Source organism: Biomphalaria glabrata, chromosome 5 (genome assembly GCF_947242115.1).
Source record: "Biomphalaria glabrata chromosome 5, xgBioGlab47.1, whole genome shotgun sequence".
Classification (NCBI taxonomy): Eukaryota; Metazoa; Mollusca; class Gastropoda; family Planorbidae; genus Biomphalaria; species Biomphalaria glabrata.
In genome coordinates, this window is record NC_074715.1 from 7,821,324 (window position 1) to 7,845,519 (window position 24,196).

General features: G+C 36.2%; 1 protein-coding gene across 2 annotated transcripts; it reads left to right on the top strand.

Annotated features, from left to right (window-relative positions):
- Positions 1-12,587: 12,587 nt before the first annotated feature.
- Positions 12,588-23,279, top strand: LOC106061198 (fibrinolytic enzyme, isozyme C-like). 2 transcript variants are annotated; one of them, XM_056029879.1, is made up of 6 exons: positions 12,588-12,689; positions 15,331-15,479; positions 18,866-19,090; positions 20,303-20,513; positions 20,734-20,844; positions 23,171-23,279. In XM_056029879.1, the coding sequence occupies exons 1-6, from the start codon at positions 12,629-12,631 to the stop codon at positions 23,233-23,235; spliced, it is 822 nt and encodes a 273-aa protein (XP_055885854.1). In that variant the 5' UTR covers positions 12,588-12,628; the 3' UTR covers positions 23,236-23,279. The 2 variants fall into 2 exon arrangements, with proteins under 2 accessions (XP_055885854.1, XP_055885855.1); XM_056029880.1 differs by lacking the exon at positions 12,588-12,689 and adding an exon at positions 13,075-13,269.
- The last annotated feature ends 917 nt before the right edge of the window (positions 23,280-24,196 follow it).

Here is a 24,196-nt window from a genome sequence, read left to right on the forward strand (position 1 = left end):
AGTACCATCGTTTGCAATTTCAAACTGGGAGTCAAAAATCAATGAATTCATTTTAAAACAGGTTTGTGTTGAGGAATGTTATAGGCCTGAAACAAACGATGTATTAACGGGAATGTAACTCATAAAAGCAAAACAACAACATAAAAAACAAAGGTAAGAACTGCACAATTGCAGCCATTATATCTCAATACTTTAAGATTTATTTTCATATATATATATATATATATATCAAAGAAGATTTATTAGATAACACTAATTTGTTAATTAATTGGTTAATTTTTTTGATGATGTTTTGTTAGGGACAATGAATAATTATGCAAAATTTTAACTTGATCCCAAAGTAGAAAGTGGTAGAAATAAAAAGAATTTGTACCAAATAGACCTTTCAAGTCAGTAACGTTAGACCCTCACCCAGGGTTGTGGTTGTTTTTAGTTGAAAAAAAAAAGAAGTATTTGTAATCACAACATTTCTGTTCAGGATCAATAAAGTCTTCAGTTCTTCTGAGACCCGCTTTTAGCCTGAACATATTATTTTTTTTGTCCACAATCGCTTGTCCAAACAGTTATACATTAGGATCAACAAACATTAAAGCCCACGGTTCCTTCTATTGACAAGTAAAGATATAATCGCTTTGCGTGTGTTCGCCTACATGAGTTATACGTTTTGTTTTTGTCTCTTGTCAAAGGGCGGATACATAAACATGCTTATATAACATTTTGTTCTCCCACTGAAGCTTTAAACTCTATTTATGTTTAATGACTACTTTGCAGAAGTTATCTATATGCAGTGCTTTTTTTGTGTGCGTCGGTACGCACCTACCGGCACCTTTTTCAATGTGGGGGAAAAAATATTAATTTTCTTGTATTTTAACGTTTATTATTAATTTATTAGTTCTTAAAAGTTAGGCAATCCATCACTGAGTACCGGCACCTATTTCTGTACAAAAAAGCACTGTCTTTTTGTATTTATGTCGTCAGTGGCGTAGCTAAGAAAATTGGGGCCTGGAGGGAGGGGCCTTACCTCTTTTTAAGGTGTCTCTGCATTTTGATATTCAACATCATGATATGAGATGATGGCGTAATATTTGATGTAAAAACAAATTTCAGACTCTCATTTAGGGGGATTTTCTCATTTTGACCTCCTATGCCACCACCGTAGCTACGCTACGTATGTCGTCCTGTTCTACTGATAGAGAAATAAATATAGTTGAAATTATGGCCATTGCTTGAAAATACGAAACTTCATGCGAATCTCTTTGCTTCTTTAAGACATCTCTTGATCTGTCAATCATATTTTACACATATAATAAAGATTAGTTAATGATTTGTTAGCTTGGGGTTTTCCAAGACTGTTTATTTAATCTTCAGTGGAAAAGAAAATATAAATAGTTTATAAGTAAATCAAACAAACTAATCTTTAGCTTGATAAACCCAGCAGCCGAGACGATGTGAATGTTACATCTTGCTGTCAGGTTATCTGTGATTCAGCCTATAACTATAACTACAGTTTGAAATGTAAAGAATGTAGTTAATAAAGGTTCGTAGAATAATTAAGAACAAGTGCCAACAAAAAAAAAACTATAGGCGTTTCATTTAAAAGTAGTGTGTATGTGTTGAAAGATCAGAAACGAACAATTTTACGCCTTCAAAATCTGGCTACGCCCATGGGACTTCAAACAGCTTTTAAAGTTAAGTCCATTTTTTCTCAATTATTTATTGCCTTTTTTTTTAAGGGGGGGGGGGGGTCGGGGAGAGGGGGGGGGGTAAAAATCTATAGTTTAAATTGAGAAATACATTTGATAACTAAACTAATTTCTTAATATGTCTTACAGATGTCGACTTAGTATCAGAACTGTATTACTACAAGTAATTGAACTCAAATGTTGTCTACGTTGATGTTTGGCAGTCACACGGAGAGAAGGATTTAATATGTTTTATACTGTAACGTTTCTCACTAACCAGGCACTCTGCAAACTGCACCACACGACACAACTAATTCAAAGAACTCAGTGCTCCAAAGTAACGTAACAGTTTAATACTGTACCATTGGCAACAACATAGCACCGACTGTAAAAAAAAACTTCGCCTCTTCCTGGACTTGTACTCAATTCTCTGTTCCGAACCGACTTCTTTTCGCGCTGGTTCTGACTTCGACTCGTACTTATGACATTGCTAGGTGTTACGACACAAGACTCTTTGAAATAATAATAGACTCTCAGGTTATTACTCTATAAATACTTTAATATTACAACAAGTTATGTAAATACGAACATTTCATTTCTCTTCCTGTCAATCTCTCCCGGCTTCCCCTTTTCAACATCACTTCCATTCATTACACAAATTCGCACCATTATTCATGCACACCGTGCTGCGCTACGACCGTAACACCCCCCTTGTTTGCCAAGTTCGATGTACATCGAACGTCTTTTAAATATCAAATAAAATTATAAATCACTGTTCAATATACTTATATTATCTTCATTAATTCTCATTCTTTTAAACCAGGTAAAAGCCAACAACAACAAAAAAAAAAAACAACCTCCAACATCAATATTAAATATCACCATTCTTTACATTATTATTTTAGGTTCAAAATTACTTACATCCATCCCAATGTATAATGTCCAGGCTTCCCCAACGAACCAATCAGAATAAATCTCATAATTCACAATTATAAACTATAAGTAACTATGTAACTGTAATACTATATTTTACATTTCTAACAATGGTTTCATCAAATTCTCAATATAACACCATATATTAATATCTCGACACCTCACACATGTAACAAAGCTTCGTCAGTCCATACAGTCTTCGATTACATATACATGTAATATGTGTATATTTACAAAATGTTCCAATCTGTTAAAGATGTCTATTCATTACACTGCTATTCATTGTGTTCTCACCAAAATGATTTTACTGACATTATTCTTTTAACCAACCAATAGAAACAAAATTGACGTGGCCTAGCTCCTTTCCTTACTTCCATTTCTTTTCCTCCTTAGGTACACCGTGATAATGTGTCAGCTATCACATTGTCTTTCCCTGGTATTGTCCTGACCTCAAAGTTATAATCCATAAGTTGCAATGCCCACCTGGCTATTCTGTTGTTCCCTAGTTTATTTGTATTAATGAAGGCCAAGGGAGCGTGATCCGTCCATAGTTCAAATTTAGCTCCCATTAGATAGAACCCTAATTTTGTTATACACCATACAATGGCTAGTCCTTCCTTTTCAATGGTGGCATATTTCAACTCAGATGCTGTCAGTTTTCTACTCACATATAAAACAGGATGTGGGACACCATTCCATTTTTGCATTAGACAGCCTCCTATTGCAATGGCTGATGCATCTGTAGCCAAAATAAATTCCTTAGTATTGTCAGGTAATTTCAAAATCGGTGCCCCAGAAAAGAAAGTTTTAATTATGTCCAGTGCTTCTTGACATTCCTCCGTCCACACTATATTGTTAGGTTTTCCTTTCTTTGTTATATTTGTTAGTGGTTCAATTATTTCTGAAAAATTTGAGATAAATTTTCTATAAAAGTTGCATAGACCCAAAAGGCTTCTAATTTGCTTCTTTGTCTTTGGTACCTTAATGTCCAATATTTTTGATACAGTTTCTTCCAATGGTGTAATGTACTCATTTTTAATCTTATACCCCAAAAATGAAATTTCACCTAGGCCAATTTTTATTTTTGTTGGTTTCAATGTTAAATTGTTTTCTTTGATAATTTTAAAAACCTCTCCAAGGCTTTGTATATGCTCATCCCATTGCTCACTAAAAATGCATATATCATCTAAATAACAAATTGTGTCTCTTCTATGGCTGAATAATTTGGCCATCATTCTGTTAAACGTGGCTGGAGCATTTACCAAGCCAAAGCTCATCACATTCCATTGATATATGCCCGAAGGTGTCTTAAATGCCGATAATGGTTTAGCTTCTTGTTTTAGAGGTACTTGCCAGTATCCTCTTGACAGATCCAACGTGCTAAAAATCTTTGCATTTTTTAGCTTAGTAAACATTTCTTCTGCTTGTGGCATTGGAAATGGGTCAAATTCTGTGACTTTATTCAACTGTCGATAATCCACACACAATCTTAAGTTGCCACACTTTTTTTTAACAAGCACGACTGGTGCAGCCCATGGTGAACTAGATGGTTCTATCACTCCAAGTGTTAGTAGCTCATCAATTTCCTTCTGTAATGTTTCTCTATGGTGTAATGGGATCGTATATTGTGGCAGTTTATTCGGTACTTTGCCGATTAACTTGATATCATGTTCTATAATACTTGTTTTTCCAGGTAAATCCGTAAAAATATTCTTATAATCCTCAATTAGTGCCTTGATTTCTTTAGCTCTATCAAGAGAAACTCCATCCACCATGACATCCTTCCATGTTTGCCTACTTTCTGTTGCCACTGTCTCTATTGGTCTAAACCTTTCCTCTGTCTCCATTTCTTCCGTCACACAGGCACTCATTGTCATTGACTCATCTTTACTCCTTTCTTCACTTCTTTGTCTTGGTGTAAATTCTTTTAACAAATCCACATGAAATATTTTTAACATCGAATCAATGTCTATTTCATAATCCATATCGCTAATTTTCCTTGCTACTTTGTATGGTCCCAGCCAATTTGTGCCCGAAGCATTATTGTTATCCTTATGTAAGACCAAAACATCTTGTCCAACCTCTAATTCCGTCATTATTCTATGTTCATTCACTCTGGAATGTGTTAATTCATTTCTCTCTAGCATCTGTCTATCCGCTTCTTCACATGCCTTTATAATCTGATTTCTAGTTTCTGTCACAATATCATAACTGTCATTAGTTACTACATGATCATGTGGGATTATCAAATCTTTCAATATTGTCATTGGACCTCGTGGATTTCCTCCATAAATCATTTGAAATGGTGAAAACCCTGTTATTTCATTACGACTCTCCCTGTATGCAAATAGTATTGACGGTATTGCCATATCCCACTCTTTGGGTTTATCATCCATTACTTTATATAATGATTTCTTTAGATTGACATTAAAACGTTCACAAGTGCTCTGTGGATAATACGAGGTTGTAAACCTTTGCTGGATCCCAAACATGTTCAAGAATGTTGTAGCCAATTGACAGTTGAATTGAGTCCCCCTATCTGACAATATTTCTTTAGGAAATCCAAATCTTGTACACAACGTATATAATGCTTGTACTATATCTCTGGCTTCAATTTGTTTGAGTGGGATAGCTTCCGGCCATCTGGAGCACACGTCTATCACAGTTAGGATATAACGGTGACCCCTATTTGATACCACTGGCATTGGACCGATTAAATCAATCGCTATTTTACTAAATGGTCTATCTGGTACATCCACCCTTTTTAATGGTGCTTTTATGTTTCTTGCTCCTTTTCTAGAACATAATTGGCACGAAGTCACATAACTTTTTATGTCCTTACTAATTGATGGCCAATAAAAATTCTGAAATATTCTTTGTTTCGTTTTGTGTAGTCCCAGATGTCCTGTGTGTGCTATATCGTGTCCATTTTCCATTACAAGTTGCCTGAATTCTCTGGGTACCACAAACTGGATTACTTTTTTTCCATGCCATTCAATCTCTCTAACAAGAGTTCCTCTTTCTACATAGAATCTTCCTCCTCTACCTCCTTTCTTTGCTAGTTGGCGTAACTCTGGATCATTTTTTTGTTTTGTGATAAATTTTTCTTTGTTAAATCCTATGTCTTTGATTTCAATTGTTTCTGTGTTTTCATGTTGTTCTTCATCTTGCTCTTTTTCCTTAGTTGATAACTCGAACAACTTTGCCAAATCTCCTTCATCCACATCTTTACTACAGGATCGAGTAGTGGCCATTCCACAACAATTTTTCCAAACTGCTATCTCATTTTCCGTGCACTTCTTTATGTTTGGTATATTGCCAATAATCAAATCAATTTGATCATGGTCTATAACACATGCCTCTACGATCCCGGTATAATACGGTGTTTTAATGTTCACTCGGGCCACGGGTAATCGAACTGTTTTACCATCAAACATAATACATGCTTTGTTTTTTCCAGTATATTCATGATCTTCAACCAATTTTCGGTTTATTCCAACAATAGTGCTCCCAGTGTCCCTTATCGTTCTTGCAGCCTTATTTCCTACAAATGTTTGAAAACAATCTAGACTTCCCGAACTCGACAATAACGACAAACTTTGATCTCTTCCATTTCTTCTGCCGTCATATCTTCCCTGTCTGTTTCCTTGATATCTTCCTTGATATCTGTAGCTATTATACTGGCCTTGTCTACTATCTATTTGGCTCCTTCCTTGTCCTCTAAACCTATTCTGTCCTTCATATCTAAATCTTCTATTATTGCTATAACTGTCTTGTGTTTCTCTAGCTCTATTAAATGCTACTATTTCTTCAATATCGCTACCTCTGTTTAACTTTTTTTCAGGATGTGCCACTTTGTAAGCCCTTATTAATTTTACAATCTCATCTACAGATTTTGGCTTTCTCTCCAGCAGGAATATTTTTAGTTCGTCCTGACTCTCATAAATGACTTTATCCAGCATAAGAAATACCTTTAGTCCATCAAACGTCTTCTCTATTTTTGATGACTCTGTCCAATTGTCAAAGTAGCTATTCATCTTGTCTAAAAATGTTTGGGGATCCTCGTTGGTTTCAATGGTGCAATTAACATATTGTTGACGATAAAACGCCTCAGTTTTTCCAAATGTTCGTAGTAATTGCTCCTTTACTATTTGGTAATTATTCTGATTCATGCAGATCTTTGACGGTACCTCCGCTGCAAATGACTTCGATAACAAAAATGTCCATTTATCTTCAGGAAAAGCCAATTCTTTCATTTCAATTTCAAACTTCTTTAAGAAAATATCTATGTCTATTTTATTCTCATCAAACATTGTACCTTTATATTTTGCCAATTTATTTCCAGACACGTCATTTTTCTTTCCAGTACCTTCATCTTTAGCTTTTCCTTTTTTTATTTCCAACTTTTCTTTCTCTATGGCTAACCTTTCTTTCTCCATAGCTAGCTTCTCTTTCTCAATTTCTTTATCCGTAACTAATTTCTCTTTACTGATAGCCAACTTCTCTTTCTCTATTTCTTTATCCATTGCTAATTTATCTTTATCAATAGTTAACTTCTCTTTCTCTCTTTCTTTTTCCATGGCTAACTTCTCTTTCTCTATTTCCTTTTCCATGACTAACTTCTCTTTCACTATTTCCTTTTCCATGGCTAACTTCTCTTTCTCTATTTCCTTTTCCTTGACTAGTTTCTCTCTTTCTATTAATCTTTCTTGTACATATTTTCTCAGCTCTGCTCCTTCTAATTCCAATAGTCTCCCTTCTTCTTTCAAAGCAACTATTTCAGCTTTATCCGCCATTTTTAATTTTTCTTTATCGAGTTATCTGGCCATATCCATTAAATATATTTGATTCTCATATACTTAATGCCTGGACCCAACAATGTTCATATCTAAATGTAATGTAATGAACCAAACGTTTAATGTTATTCGAATACAAATATGTATCTACTTCCCGGAATACTCTTCTTCCTGCTGGTATAACTGCCAATGCTAGTGTATATTCTCCGCCGGTGATATGAATCTTTCGTTGGTTGTTTATATGCCGTGGTCAGTGTATATCCGTTGGTCCTAAATGGGCACTGTTCTCCACCGTAGTCAAAATTCACTAGTGTTGCCCACGGCAGTGCTAATAATCGTACAAATTTCCATTAATATTGAATGTTAAAGGTTATTGTTGAGAACTATGACCCGCCAGACCAATGAAGATGTACGTTTTCACATTGGTGAATGTAGAGAATGGGCCGTCATAATAATTATAATGATATAAATCTAGATTTAAATGTAAATCCAATTGTTTAATTCAGCAATAATGTTTTTAGTTAAGTTTCAACTAAAGGTTTATGTTTACCAGTGAGTCTAGTACATAGCTTTAGAGATTTAGATGACGCTAACTTTCTCAATCTTAATAGATCTAGAGATCTAGAGATTTTGTTACACTTTGTAGTACTAGTAATACCTCAGTAGACAGGAATTAGATACCGTTATAACGCAGGTCTTGCCTTTTCCGTTGGGCGCCACTTGTTACGACACAAGACTCTTTGAAATAATAATAGACTCTCAGGTTATTACTCTATAAATACTTTAATATTACAACAAGTTATGTAAATACGAACATTTCATTTCTCTTCCTGTCAATCTCTCCCGGCTTCCCCTTTTCAACATCACTTCCATTCATTACACAAATTCGCACCATTATTCATGCACACCGTGCTGCGCTACGACCGTAACACTAGGTAACGTGAAGTCACTTAACCCTGACACACTCGCTCTTATGTAGGGTTCCAATAGGCCTTCTACAAACTGGAAGGAAGGTCGCTCGGCCATTCTGGTTGATCACATGACTACATTCGACGTGACTTGCCTCAGCAGGGGCGGACTGGGTGTCAAAACCGGCCCGGGCATTTCTATACAATCCGGCCCACAAATTGTATGCCACATTATGGGCGTCCAATCATACCTGTCACCAAAAACATTGTGTAAATTTTAATAATGTATGGAAAGTAGTTAGTGTATGAATAATGTATTAGATGATTTTGAAACTATCAGATAAGCGCTATTACTAAATGAATAAAGTATACACTCGGAATGGGGAATCTCTTAATGTGAAAAGTTATTGCTACCATATACATTAGCATTCACATTCAAGACACCTGAAGATTCCCCATTAATTAACATATTGTTTATGATTCACTTTCACTCCTAGCCTTTTTCTCAGACATTTGAACTTCAATTTACAAATACAACTCTTCATCCTCCATTATTTTAACTGTCCATCTCACGAGGTCATGGGGGCGCGGTGGCTTCCGAACCTGGGGTCCTAGGTTCGCATCTCGGTGAAGACTAGGATTTTGCATTTTGGGATTTTTAGTGCTCCCCTGGGTCCACCCAACTTTAACGGGTACCTGACTTTAGTTGACAAAGTTAAGGCTGCTGGTCATTGTGCTGGCCACATGACACCCTGCTCGTTAACCATTGGCAAAAAAACAGATGACCTTAATATCATCTGTCCTATAGATTGCAAGGTCTGAAAGAGAAATTTACTCTTATATACTGCTTTCTGAATAACTTGGAAACCTAGTTTGATTGCATTTTAAAGCTGGCTACACACATACACAACAGAACATATCCACTTGTTTTTATAATATCCTTACGTTCAGTAAAACAAATGCTGTCAAGATAATCTGATGTTCTAGCAAAGCCTCTTTGTATTTAGACTTAAGTCAATAACTTTGTCGTCTTGGCATTAGTGTTCCTTATGGCGTTAAGCCTGTTCATTCGTAAATGCTGTCGTCATAAAGTTGGTGAATGACACCGATCTAAATTAGACTAAATAGAGGCCAGACGTAGATTTAGATTTAAATGTATTAAATAATTTGAACGAAATTCAAATCTATAAATTATTAAGATATAGCTTATCTTCTTACTGCTTAGGGGGTGCAGATTTATTTATTATGTAAACAGTAAATCACATTAAGAAGTAAATCTGATGCGAAAAGCATAGTACACAATTACCCAGTAGTAAAGTAAGTAAAGTTCCCCTTTCAGATCTTGTGGTCTATAGGGCAGATGATGTAAAGGTCATCTGTTTCTGTGGCTTACGGTTTACGAGGGTGTAATGTGGTCAGCACAAAGACCAACCGCTTTTCCCCATCTAATGTCAGGTACCCATTAGAGCTGGGTGGACCCAGAGGCGCCCAAAGATCCCGAAATTAAAAAAAAAAAGTTCTTAGGTGATCGGTTAACGTTACTCAACTTATTCCAGAAGAGTTAGAAGAGTCTTATCAAAGACGACGTGTCGTCCTGTTTGCTTTTATGTGAAATATAACGCCAAATGATTTTTTAAAAATTATTACTTTAAACGATCAAAACAAGACTATGGTTTGAATATTCCTGGTCCATTTGTGAATTCGATGGGGGGCAGCCCCTGAGTTTGTGTGATAACATAAACTCTCTTTGTAATATTGTTTTGCACAGCATTCCAGCAATAGTTATTATTACTTATTTTCTGCTCCTTCTTTTAAAAATCTTTTGCATTTTGATTCCAATAAACACATTTCAACACGTTTCAGAATAACAATTGTGATTTGTGAAGGACTTCGTAGCGGGCCAACTCCATCAAACAAACAAAAAAAAAGAATCCGTATGGGACTGGACATGTCCTCTATAGGACTTGGAACGTTGTTGGTGGTCCCTTTATAGATTCACACTAACGTCGATTTCTATAAGAAATAAATGCCTTAAGTTTCTTGCTTATCGTTAAGGGACGTCTACTAGAAGCACTATAGATAGACGGATGAAGGATATCTACTACCATGCTTTAGATTAGTATTAGACTTGGAAAGTGTAAACAGTATTTTTGTTCAATCATGACGCTCTAAGTTTAAAGAGAATAATATAAATCTTGAAACAATTTACTGGCATTCATGCGGCCCTTTCGTTGGCCCTGCGGCCCAAATGGGTACCGGCCCACCGGGCATTTGCCCGAATGCCCATATAGCAGTCCGCCCCTGCTTGCCTGAGTACTATCCACAACACAAATCCTTCCCGAACTGGCGTGCACTGTCACTTGTCACGGTTGACCTCTCGTCTAGCGCTAGTCTTGGGCGATTTGCGTAGGCTAAAAACACACAGAGCACTACCCCAACCTGTCACCACCAGGTTTATTACAATATTATAACTTACCAGCTTAGGCCCCAAGTTGCATTAACTGACATAGAAGAGAGAAACTGGTTACAGGTGTCTTCAAAACGAGACAGCTGGAGGTCACTAAGAGGCTGCGGGATACACATTTGAGACCAAAAGAAAATCCGATGCGGAGGACAGACGTAGACGGCGAAAAGAAAATTTAAATCGATCACAGGCGGACAGTGGCTATGCCTGCGCTAGATGTGGCAAGATATGTTGGTCACAGATGGGGCTGCATGGCCACTGCATTCCTCATTAATCTTTTCTTCTTATTATTATTATTATAGAACTTACTATCAGTCCGCTAATATGATACAGGGACGCACTGACTATAGGCCTATGTGCATTCGAGGAAATGCCCATGGGCAGATACCCAATTGGCCGATAGGGCCAGTGAAAGGGCCGCGTAATGCTGCTAAGACTTTTATAAATTGTAAAAAGAATTTATTATATTTGAATTAGCCTCCTTTATACTGTGTAGGTCGCCGCAATAATGCTGAAGCTAACTATAAAAACTTCTATTTTCATAAGCGATTCGCTGGCACAGTGGTTAATGTGTAAGTTTGAGTAGACTTGAGCCCTCGAGTTTGAATTCAGTTCTGTCAACTTTTTTATTTTTAAAAAATAAATGCACTGAGAAAGCAACCACTCCTCTCCCCTTGTTCCCAACTGGTCCGAACTGGTGAAAGAATCATAGCGTAATGAGAAAGTTAAAAGCAGGGAATAGAGCTAAACAAAAACAATTGTTAAAAAAATATTTCTAATCGAACAGATTTGTTATTGTTAGTCTAGATCTATTAAAAATTTAATGACATGACTGATCCTAACTAACATTTTTTTTTTCTTTTCTTTTGTATTTTCTTGTTTAAATTATAATTGCTTTTTAAAAGGCAGAACTTAAACCTTTTCTTAGATACCCCCTACAATCCCCCCCCCCCCCGAACCCCTTCCCCCCCCCCCCCCCCACTGGCCTTCAAAAGCGATTGAACTCTTACACACGAGTATGCTGTATGTATGAAAGTTGTACTAAAGAGAAACAATTGATAAAGATTTTTCCAATTACTAAATTTAGAAAACCTTCAGGACAGAAGACTCAAAAGTAAAGTGGCAACTATACATAAAACACTGAACCATAATCTTCAAATACAAAAACAAAATTTAATAAAATACTCTGAAAGACACAAAGATAAAGGCACATTCCTCGTCCCATAGGCTAGGACAACTGTGTACAAATACTCCTTCTTCCCTAGTGCTATTAGAGCATGGAATGGGTTGCCTGAGCTAGCCAGGAAAACCAGTGACTTGGCAGAATTTAAGTCATTGGTTAATATGCATGACTGAATGCATGACGCGTAGGACGTAATCATCTTCTTTTTTGAAGTAACTTCTGTATTATATAAGATAAGATAAGAATCGCGCACATTTATTATTGTTAGCATAGATGTATTAAAAAATAATTACATGAATGATTCAAAATAATTGATGCTATTTCACCTAATATAAAGTGAGGTTAAGGAAAAAAAAAAAAGAAGGTATTTATTTTTTCTAATCTAGAGAAGTTTTGAAGTTTAATTTAGAGATACGTATATTGAATCCATAGAAAAATCTCCTATTAATATGTCAGCTTATGATCAGAAATATACTATTGTCATTTAATTGAACTTTCCGGATTAAATCAAGTAACTAGATTACATTTAATAACAAAAGGATTTTGTATTCTATTTAAAAAAAAGCGAACGGTTAACTAAACTGTATATAAAACATCCTCAATTTTCCCAAAACTGGGAGCTAAGAAAAAAAAAATAGGGGGCTTAATAAAAATACTATACAATGTTGATTTTGACCAGTTTGTTTATTTCACTGCTTGTTGTGAAAGTGAGTTACGTACTAGGTAAGAATTTCTTTTTGAAATATATCGAAAAAAAATCGCATAATAGCTGCTAGACTTTAAAGCTGTTGGTCTAGGTTTTCATTGTCTTTTATATTTACCAGTATATGTGGGATTTTCTTTCGCCCAAAATCAAGTGTTGAGGTTGTAACCACTGGACTTAAACCAATAAAACTCCAGTAATTATATTAAATCAAGATTACTGTCACGTCATTGTTTGGTGGCTGCTGTGACATATATTGGTTGTGGAGCACGAGATGCACTTGTTTATGGAGAGTAGGATGTTGCACGTGGGAATCAAGGGGTCACGGTTGCATTGTGGGTAAAAAAAAATCTCGTTTTGAGAGCTTACCACATGGTCAAGAGGCATTCGACGCCATGAGTAACAAGAAGACAGACGTGTCTTATATCTTTAAGTTGAGAGTATTGCTAGCTGAGTGTTTAATGAAATTCTATTTGGATTATGTTGTATAATTATGTGAATTAGTTCACGTGATCTCACTGACGGCTGGATTTGCCAATGAACTGTTATTTTATTCTATGGTAAAATAAAAATATCGTCTGCTGATCAAGGTTTTAATTGGTGAATTTCAATATCTGTTGTTCTGTACTAACTAAAGTAGACATGCGCGATATCAAGTAGCTCAACAATGTAAAGAGAAACAAGGCATCTTGAATTACTTTAATAAATGTCATTTAATAAGTAGGGACATAATTTTGGTGGCCAGTATGGGGATCGAACCCACGACATTTGCGTTATCACACAAAATCAGAGATGGCTCCCACCAGATACTCACAAAGACAATGATAATTCAAGCCATGGACTTGTTTTGATTCGATAAAATAATGAGTGCAGTAAGAGCTGGGCAACTTACAAAAGTGAAGAACACAGATTATTATGGACCTAAACAGATAAAACTCCAGTAATTAAATACAAACAAGATTACCAAGAGAGTTTATGTTATCACACAATATCAGAGACGGCTCTCACCAGATTCGCCCAAAGACAAGGAATATAATATATAATGTGCATCTCCTGGAGGGATCATGTCTCCAACCAGGACGTTCTGAAACGGGCCAATATGCACAGCATCTATGGTCTTATTACTCAGAGAAGACTACGCTGGCTCGGTCATGTCACTCGCATGCCAGATGGAAGAATCACTAAAGACATTCTATACGCTGAGCTTGCAGAGGGAGTCAGACCCAAGGGACGCCCAAGACTAACCTATAGAGATGTTTGCAAGATAGACATGAGAACCACGGGCATGGAACAAAGTATGTGGGAGTAGATAGGGCAAGACCGGACAGCATGTAGAACTTCGCCGAGTGCAAACGAAACGAAACTACATCAGTAAAGAGAAAGAAGAAGAAAGCTGCCCTGTCAGCTATCCCTAGGACAGATGCATATACATGCACGAACTGTGGCAAACTCTGCCGCTCCAAAATTGGCTTGATCAGTCACACCAGATTATGTCCCATCTCAAGACGAAACCAAAGCCAGTGACTCATCTGGGCATATCCATTGTCTTCCGAGACATGAGGAGCCAAATGAATAAAATAATACAATTTTCAATAATCACCTGGCGTTGTTGATCGCTTGAAAACAAAATGAACAACAGATAAATACAAAAAGGGATTTCAAACAATTTTTTGTTTTTCCATTACAAACAAGTTTAACAACCTATTCTTGATTATGAGATTTGTGATTTTTCCAAAACAAAGAAATTAACTTTTTAATAGCTTTTCTAGTTTTTCATTGTAAATAGGACACACTGACAGATTAAAAAAAAACTAATTGAGGCTTTTTATCTTACGGTGGTCGCTTAAACAAAATACAGACTATTTAATACTTTTGTGGACTAGCCTAGCCCACTGCGTACAAGTTCGACTATACCAGATACTGAAATCTTACAGTTGTCCAACATGAACAGTATCAATGCCACAGTAAAAAGGTCCCAATTTCGATGGGCGGGACATGTAGTCCTCATGCCAGACTAATGCTTTTTGAAACAACTTCTGTACGGGGAGCTGTGTGCAGGAAAGCGCTCCCAGGGGTCCAATACAAAAAGTGCGATATCGACATACACAGCTGGGAAGCACTATCTCTCGATCGCTCCTCATGGCGTGCAGATGTGAGTGTCGGAGTCTCAAGATTTGAAGCAAAAGTAATCTGAAAAAATGTATAAAATATTTTTGTTTAAGTCGTGATTCGATTTTACCTGTCTTTGTTAAATAGTAGCCTTTTATAACAGCTTAACTCCCTCGAAATTTTTCATTGAAAAAGTGGTAGATTTTTTATAAAAAAAAACTATTTGCATTTTTAATAAAAAAACAAACAACTTTTTCATTTCAGAAAACAATAAAGGAATCGGTGCACCAGAACTAAAATATCATATAAATCGATTTTCAATATATTTTCTAGTTTCTGTGATCTAAATGGGACGGGCAGACAAACAGACGGATAGATCACACAAAACTTTAAGCAGCTTTTCCCTTTTCAAAGAATCAAACAATCAAATCAAAGAATCGTCTCACATGATAACTGTATCATTTTTTTTTGTTTCTTTAAAATTGCGATATATTTTGTCATTTGTTAAAGAAACTATTAAAATCACTCTTTAATGTGTTTTTTTTTCTTCAGCCATTAGTTCTGTTGGTAAGTCACTAAAACGTATTGTTAATGGCCAGACTGCTACCATGTTTGAGATCCCTTGCCAAGCTGAGCTTCAAATAAAACTTGACGGCACTTGGAGTCATTGGTGCGGAGGAGTTCTGGTCACTCCCAATAAAGTAAAATGCTTGAACTATAATTTTTATTTGATTGTTAGTTTAATAAATTGTTTCTCACAACTGAAGGCTTACACTATTTCTATAGAACATTATGATCAATATTAAAACAAATTCTTTTATCAGAGCACTACGCAAGACAGCAGGGTTTCTGTCCAGGGCTTTTGCAAGAGATGATTTGAGCCTCTCAAGCCCTCACTCAAATAGAGTTTGATGATGATGATGATGATGATGATCAGAGTGAAGGCGCAGTGGCAGAGTGATAAAGCACATGGCTTCCGAACCGGGGGTTCCGGGTACGAATCCTGTTGAAAATTGGGATTTTTACTTTCGGGATCTTCAGGACGCCTCTGAGTCTATCCAGCTTTAATAGGTACCTGACATAAGTTGGAGAATAGTAAAGGCGGATGATCGTTGTGCTGGCCACATGACACTCTCATTAACCGTGGGCCACAGAAACAGATGACCTTTACATCATCTGCCCCATATAAAGTAGAACTTAACTTTTTTTTTTTTTTTTTTTTTGGGGGGGGGGGGGGTCAAAGTAAGTGGAGGAATCACGAAGAAAAAGTAGTCCAAAGAAAAGCTGTGGGCCAACCAAGTCAAAACAAATGGACTGGCCTCTCTCTCTCTTGAAACCTGCTAAGAACAGCTGCTGTCCTCTGCAGTGGAAAAATTTGGTTACTCGAGCTGTCAAAGTAGGCCCGATCCCTACAACGAAAGTCAATGATGTATGATAATGATATGATGATGAGGATAATTGAGTGCCTTTAGTGTAGTATTAAACAAATTTACAAGATTCAGCTGTTGCATTGAGCGATAATAATAATAACAATAATGTCCGTCTTTATGTTTGTCAGTAGCAACCGCAAATCTCAACGAGCACCAATTTCTATTTTCTTTAAATTTGTGATAAGGCTCATTATGACAAATGAATCCACGTTGTACCAAATAAAACGTCGGAAAAGCAGTCAATAACTTCTTTACAATAGCCCATATTGCAGAATATGGAATTTGAATCCGTTTTTGTAACCTTGTTCAAACTTTGGCCTTTAAGTTTCTTGTTGTTTTTTTTTGTGCATATTTCAATATGCTGCTCCTGTATTAGTATGGATTTATCTCTGATTGACATTTGAGTTGGCGCTAAAATGATCAATACCAAGTCTGGAATCTCCATGTGAAGTATGTGTCTCCAAATGTTTCAGTTAATTTTACTAAAATTACCCGATCGGATAAACTGGCTTTTAGCTAAAAAAAAAAAGGTTTTGTAATTGTACACAATTTTCATCTTTCTGAGTAGCCCCCTACTGTCGTCTTGCGGACCGCTGAGGGTCCTCGTACCCGAAGCAGGACGTTTTGGCGCCGCCGTTTTGGCGACGCCGTTTTGGCCCCGCCGTTTTGGCGCGAAGGTCGTTTTGGCGCCAGCCGTTTTGGCGACGGGACGTTTTGGCGCGATATACATTATGTACGTTTATTGTATTATTTCTTTTAAAAGAATTATTCATATCTAGATCTATGTTTTGCATGAGTGTTTGTGTTAAGACATATTTTTCACGTATTAAATGTAAATGTGTGTTTGTGTTTCACATTTTATTTAATAAACATTTTGGCTTGTGTATGTGTGTTTATTAAGAGGCACACTTTTATTTTCAAAAAGTTTTTTTAAGATATTACTTTAAAATTTTAAAAAAAAATTTAAAAAAAATGAAACGATGATAGACTAAAAATTGATGCAATTATTTGTTTACATTAACATTGGTTTATTTAATGACTGTTTGGTATGTAGACTTTGGGCCGCTCTCGGAATTAAAGATTAAGGATTATAAATTCGCACCTAGGGATGTCAAGTGGAGTGCTAGAAACAGATTATCGTCTTACGCGTGAGAGAGGGGAGGGGTGGAGGAAAGAGTATATACAAGGAGTGAAATGTGAGCAGAAGAGAGGGGCGGGATAGGTGTCACATGTAATGACCATTCCCAAGGAGATGATCGCCAGACGCATGACGCCAACGACCAGTGCTCGGTGCTGGTCTTGTCTTCATTTGTTTAACTCTACCTGCGTCAATGCGAGATGTGTCACCCAAATCACCCCTACCCAATTTCTCAAAATATATCTTTTCAAAGTATCTTAGTGTCGTGAATTTGTTTCTATCTATTGTCGCCCATAGTGTTTGTTTATATTGGTGGATTCACGTTAGAGTTTGTACTGACCACATTCCGAGTCTTGATCTTTACTATGTGTGGAGTTATTGTCGTCATTCAGCGTAATAGAGCGTTAGATGTTTTGTTATATTACAGTGTGAGACTTAGCTAATTCGTATATTACACTAATGTCAAATAAAAAACTAAATCTTTTGGAAAGAAATCCAAAAATGTCATCCAGTGCGATTAGCAGAACTCATATATAGCATGTCATAACCATTCAGGAATCTGACTTATTATAGGCCTATATTCATGAAATAAGCAAAACCTTTATAATTAAAAAAAACAAACAATTCGCTGAACGGTGTTAGAATTCATACTATACATACAATATTATGGTAGAGTGAAATAAACATTATTATAAAAGTTACGTGCTTATTAAATTATCGTCAAATGATATCTCGCGCCAAAACGTCCCGTCGCCAAAACGGCTCGCGCCAAAACGTCCCGTCGCCAAAACGGCGGGGCCAAAACGGCGTCGCCAAAACGGCGGCGCCAAAACGTCACGTACCGCTCGTACCACAGTTTGAGAATCACTGTCTTAATGAAGAGGCGCTATCTAAAAGTTATTTAAAGTCCTCGTACCACAGTTTGAGAATCACTGTCTTAATGAAGATGCGCTATCTAAAAGTTATTTAAAGTCCTCGTACCACAGTTTGAGAATCACTGTCTTAATGAAGATGCGCTATCTAAAAGTTATTTAAAGTCCTCGTACAACATTTGAGAATCACTGTCTTAATGAAGATGCGCTACCTAAAAGTTATTTAAAGTCCTCGTACAACATTTTGAGAATCACTGTCTTAATGAAGATGCGCTATCTAAAAGTTATTTAAAGTCCTCGTACAACATTTTGAGAATCACTGTCTTAACTCTTTCTCTCGTAACTAATGATACCAACGTTGATTCCACCAGAATGTGGTAAATAATTACGGACAGAGAGAGTTAATGAAGATGCGCTATCTAAAAGTTATTTAAACACAAAAATGGATGGAAATAAATCGGTGAAAGGAAATAAAAGTTGGTTTGAATTTTTAAAATACCTGAATAATTTAATTAACTCTTTCTCTCCTTAATTATTTACCACATCCTGGTGAAATCAACGCTGGTATCGTCGCTTAGGAGGAAAAGAGTTAAGGTACTTTTTTTTACGAAAAGACATTTTTTTTTGTGTAAACTTAATACGAAAAGGTTCTTACTGCTGCCCATTGCATGGATGATTCAGCGGTGAGTAATTATCGTGTGGTTGTTGGGATGCTGAACTTGTATGGACCATCGAGCAAGTACCAACAAACTCTCAAGGTCTCTCACATCCACAAACATGAAAGTATCAAAGACAAATATGATTATTCCAACCCTCATGACATTGCTGTGATAACACTGGCCACCTCCGCTACACTTAACAGGAATGTACAGGTAACGGATATACATTGTTCTTATTTCAAGTAAAACAAATTTATAGTATAGGCTACATAGAGTTTTGAACAGTAATTTTTAGTTCATAAAATGTAAAATTAAACAAAAAATTTACATTCTCGAAAATATACATAATTTACTTTCGTTTTATATATTTAAATACTAGTTCTTAAAAAAAACTGTATATATAAATTTAACAGTAGGTTACAATAGTTAGTTTTAGTATCTAATTAGCAAACTTTACAATATCGATACGCGTAGGACATAATTATCTTCTGTTTTGAATGAATGCCTGTAATTTATTTGGTATGAACACTTTAGTTAACATTTTGCTTCTAGTTTGGATAATGTCCATGGGATCTAAATAATACACGGTGGCCCAAAAGTAGATTTACAGTACCTTTTATATGGTTGAAAGTGCTTGAAAGTAATACCATTATAAATCATTCCTCACAGTATAAACCTTACATACACAGCTTTTTATTGTATTATATAATGCTAACTTAGCAAACCCTCTCTTCTAGTATCGAATTTGCAATAAATATCTCATCTCATCCATGACTGTGGTTCCTTCTGGGGCATAGTTCACCAACCAACTTCCTCATGGCGTCTCTGTTCTGAGCGAGTCTCTCAAATTGTCCCCACGTCTTGGAGTCTGCTTCCAAATCCTCTTTCCTTGGGGGTCCTAGGTTAGGGCTTTACTTGTTATGGTGAATTAATCGTCTCTGAAGGATATCTACTTCGATTTTCTGCTGCTTTGTTCTTTGCCACAGTTCCTTATTCGGGATCTTGTCTGGTCAGCGGATCAGAAGAATCCTCCTCAGGTAGGTATTACAGCGTGGTCTAGAGGCATAATGGCTTGGCTACCTAGAAGGGGACTCGAGGTTCGACACCCGACTCGGGCAGAGTTGTGTTTACTGAGCGCCTAAAGGCAGCACGGAAAGCTAACTCCTAGATACCCCCTCCCCCCCCCCCCCACTAGTCGACAAATGAGATTGGACCAAAGCGCTCTGAGCATGCTATAAGCATGAAAGTAGCGCTATATAAAAGCTATAAATATATATATACCATGCAACTAATTTGTCACGTGCAATCGTGTTTAGTTATAGGACTAATGAACATAAAATAGCGTTCCTAAAACCTATTGTAGCTTATATAATTAGAACTTTCTCTTAGAGTATCTGACTTTTATACAAATATTTCTTTTATTAGCCTGCCAGATTAGCAAAAAATGTGAATCAATATTTCTTAACGGACTGCTTGATAAGTGGATGGGGTTACACCAGCGGAACTAAACCAAAGCCCAACACACTCCAGAAAGCCATAACTAAGATTGTGCCTAATTTTGAGTGTGTCAACTATTGGCCTACGATGAGTGTGGCGTTAAATGGAGGACTGTACCTTTGTGTCTATGACGACGAAGGTAAAACTCAAACACACACACACACTCTCTGTCTCTGACACGCGCACACACTCTCTCTCTCTCTCTCTCTCTTTCTCACACACACACACACACACATATATATATATATATATATATATATATATACACGAATACATATATATATAATAAATACTTTTCTGTTTAAACATATATTGGCTGCAATATATTCCATTATGCCGAAACCAATATATTTTCTAAGGTTCCCCACGCACTGGTACATGTGTTGGAGATAGTGGCGGCCCTTTACTGTGTGGACCAAACAAAGACACGCTTGTTGGAATACTCAGTGGTGGAGATGCTGAATGCGATGGTAAAAAAAAATTAAATATTATAATAATAAACTGGAGACGAGTTGGCTGAGTGGTAAAGCGTTTGGCTTCCGTTTTAGGGGTCACGGGTTCGAATTCTGGTGAAGAATGGGATTTTTACTTTCGGGATCGTTAGAGTGTCTCTTAGTCTAGCCAGCTCTAATGGGTACCTGACATTAGTTGGAGAAAAGTAAAGGCGGTCGTTGTGCTGGTCACCTGAAACTGCCATTAACCGTGGATCACAAAAACATCATCTCTTGTATAGATCACAAGGTCTGAAAGGGGAATTTTATTATTTTTTTTTTACCGACCTAATAAACTTCGATAGAGATTTTATGACTTTGTTATTATTTTTTCTTTCTGATTTTTTTATTTTTTTCTAACCATACGGTTAACCCGCGGGTTATGCAAGTTCCTTGTGTGGGGTATACAAAGGTGCGGGTTTTGCATAACTTCTTTCACTTATAAACATAGTATAACGGAAACTATGGACATACCAGTGGGTCTTCATACCTGTGTGGTTGTGAAACGTACATTGAAAGGCTTTATGAAGATCTCATTACAAACCTCAAGAACACAAATAGTACCAACGCGGCGGACACGTAAGTAAGCAACTAGACTAATTTGCAGATTAGGTAATATTGATGTGTTTATATTTCAATAATGTAACGTTGCGGTTAGTCCGATTTTGTATTTACTTATTTTGGAACTTGTGTGGGGTTTACACGTGTGCGGGTTATACACGTATGCGAGGTATATGCACGAAGATACGGTAGTTTCCAGATCTGTAGAAATAGTAATTTGTATTAAGAATATTTATTTAAATGTTTTTTTAAAACATGTTTCTATTTTAAAAGTATTTATTCTCCTTTCATAATGTTTAATGAATCAAATAAATTCCATATTTAGTATTTTTTTAGTTAATGAAATTGACAATCGTCGTTTCGCATTGGTGTTTGTTATGAGGAAGGGGGTAGCTGGTTATGAAAAGAAATCAAGTTGTGAAAAAAAAACCTTCTTAATTCTTTCTCTCCGCAATTATTTTTCCACGTTTTGAAGGAATTCTTCATTTCGCTCATTACTATTTCATTACCCTGTTATGATTGGGCTTCAATAGCTTTGTTGTTTGTTATCAGAAAATGTTGTATTTTGTATATAATTAAAGAGGAATTGATGCTCTTTTTATATAATTCAAAGTCAAGTTAAAAAAATTAAACATTAATTTAATTTAGTGAGGTCAAAATCAACGATGGTATCGTCGATTAGGAGATAAAGAGTTAATAATGAAAGGGTTGATCCTCAGAAAGCCTAGACGATACGCTCAATGTAGTAACTGTAGTTTAATTTACGTTTTTTTTTTTTACAAATCTTAAATCACTTCACTCTGTCTGTCTGTCTGTCTGTTTGTCTGGTGAAAAATGTGTACACGTTATTTCTCCCACACCCATTCTCGGATCAAGTTGAAAGTTCACAAAATTATTCATTGGCTTAAGAGTCGGCTTAGACAAAACACGAGTCAATAAAAAAAAAAGTAACCAATTGGTCAATTAATTACTGGTAATTAATTATTTTGTTTGATACCCAGAAGGGAAACTAATCCTTCAGTATCGCATATGGAGCTAAATTTATTGGGTTTAGTCCCAATATATAATTGTTAGAGCTCTTTCCCTTCACGCATTCTCCGATCAAGTTGATACTTGGTAGGACCAGAGCGCTCAGAGCATGAAAGCAGTGCTATATAAAAGCAATAATTTACTTTAAACAATTATTTATTGTAGCTAACAAAACAGGAATCAGTTTTAAAAATACCCAATTAGTCAATGAATTATTGGTAATTAATTATTTTGTTTGATTTCAAACAAGGGAAAAAACATATACATTATTGATATGGTTTTAAGGGCGGAGTTCTTTCCCTTTAGATATAAAAAAAAAAGTAAAGTCCCCCTTCTCGGTCTTTCGATCCCTTTAGATGAGAAAAAGAATTTTCAAAAATATTTTGCTGGTTTTAAAATTGGTTTCTAGGTTTTGAGCAATGTAAAAAAAAAAGCCCATTTAATGACGTTCATGCATTTGTACTCTTGCTTTAGTCTATTAACTTTTATTTTGGGCGCTTGAGACTCACTCTCTCCCCTTCTTTTTTGTAACTGTAGTTATATTTGGCCTGTGTCACGTGAAGCTCATACTTACATAAGTGCCATTATTGAAGCACAGAAACTGGAAGTAAAACAGGTCATTGCGAAGTAAAGCATATTATATTTTATTGTGGGTGTAATGTTCTATATAAATCTAAAATAATAACACTTCAAAAAATGTATTTTTATATTTCAGCTGATTACCCCGCCTTGTACGTCAATCTCTCTGCATACGGAGACTGGTTGTCTGGTAAACTGTAAACTCTTCGCTTGGAGACAATTCAATATAAAAATTATTAAATATTTTTCAATAGTCTTCATTCTTGCGTCTTTAATTTCATTTGCTGCTTTTAAATTAGAGTTTGTTTAACATGGTATGGAGAAGAATGACGTCAAACTACTTGGTTGTTCAGGCTTAAGTTTATGAAATTATTAGACTTCAGTGGTGTAGCTAGGGTGTGGGAGGGGGGTTTGAAAATCCCCAGGGACCCACTTGAGGTGGGGTGCTTCCAAATAAATGTAATAAATTAAAGCTTTTATAGAGCGCTTTCATGCTTTTAGCATGCTCAGAGCGCTATGTTCCAATCTCTTTTGTGGACCGGTGGGGGGAAGGGGTATCTGGGAGAAGGTTTTTCCGTGCTGCCTTCAGGCTCAGTAATCACAACTCTGCTCGAGTCTGGTGTCGAACCTCGAGCTCCCTTCATATGTAGCCAAGTCAAGCCAAGTTCAAGCGTACTTAGCCTCTCGACGACGCATCCCAAATGAGTGTTCGAAATTTTATTATACATCAAATATTAACTATTACGCAAAATGCAGTGGCCCTCAAAGAGGTCAAGCCTTCCCACGGGCCTTTCTGGTGTTTCCGGTGTATAAAATAAAAATAGGGGGATATAAAATAACATGTTTTTTTTTTTAAAAAGGTGTGTGATAAATTATTTTGCAATTCGTTAGCTACGCAGTCTAAAATGTACTAACCTCTTCCAAGCACAAAATAATTTCAATATGAAGGAAGTTTTAGACTTTTATCTAGAAATGCAACTATGCAGTCTTAATTCTTGGAAATATATCTAGTGTAGATCTGACTGGAAGTAACGCTGAACTCAACTACTTCAGTAACACCGGCGAAAGGCCTAAACAATCAAAATATGTAGTCGACGCTGATGTTGTTCTACAAATATATTTAATAATCAAGAAGGAATCGTCCGATGTCAGCTATGTCCGT

Bases quoted from the DNA above. Each gene is read 5' to 3' on its own strand.
- LOC106061198 (XM_056029879.1), top strand. From the start codon at position 12,629: ATGTTGATTTTGACCAGTTTGTTTATTTCACTGCTTGTTGTGAAAGTG. The intron at 19,091-20,302 runs GTAACGGATATA...TTCTTTTATTAG, and splicing joins CACTTAACAGGAATGTACAG to CCTGCCAGATTAGCAAAAAA. The intron at 20,845-23,170 runs GTAAAAAAAAAT...TTTATATTTCAG, and splicing joins TGGAGATGCTGAATGCGATG to CTGATTACCCCGCCTTGTAC.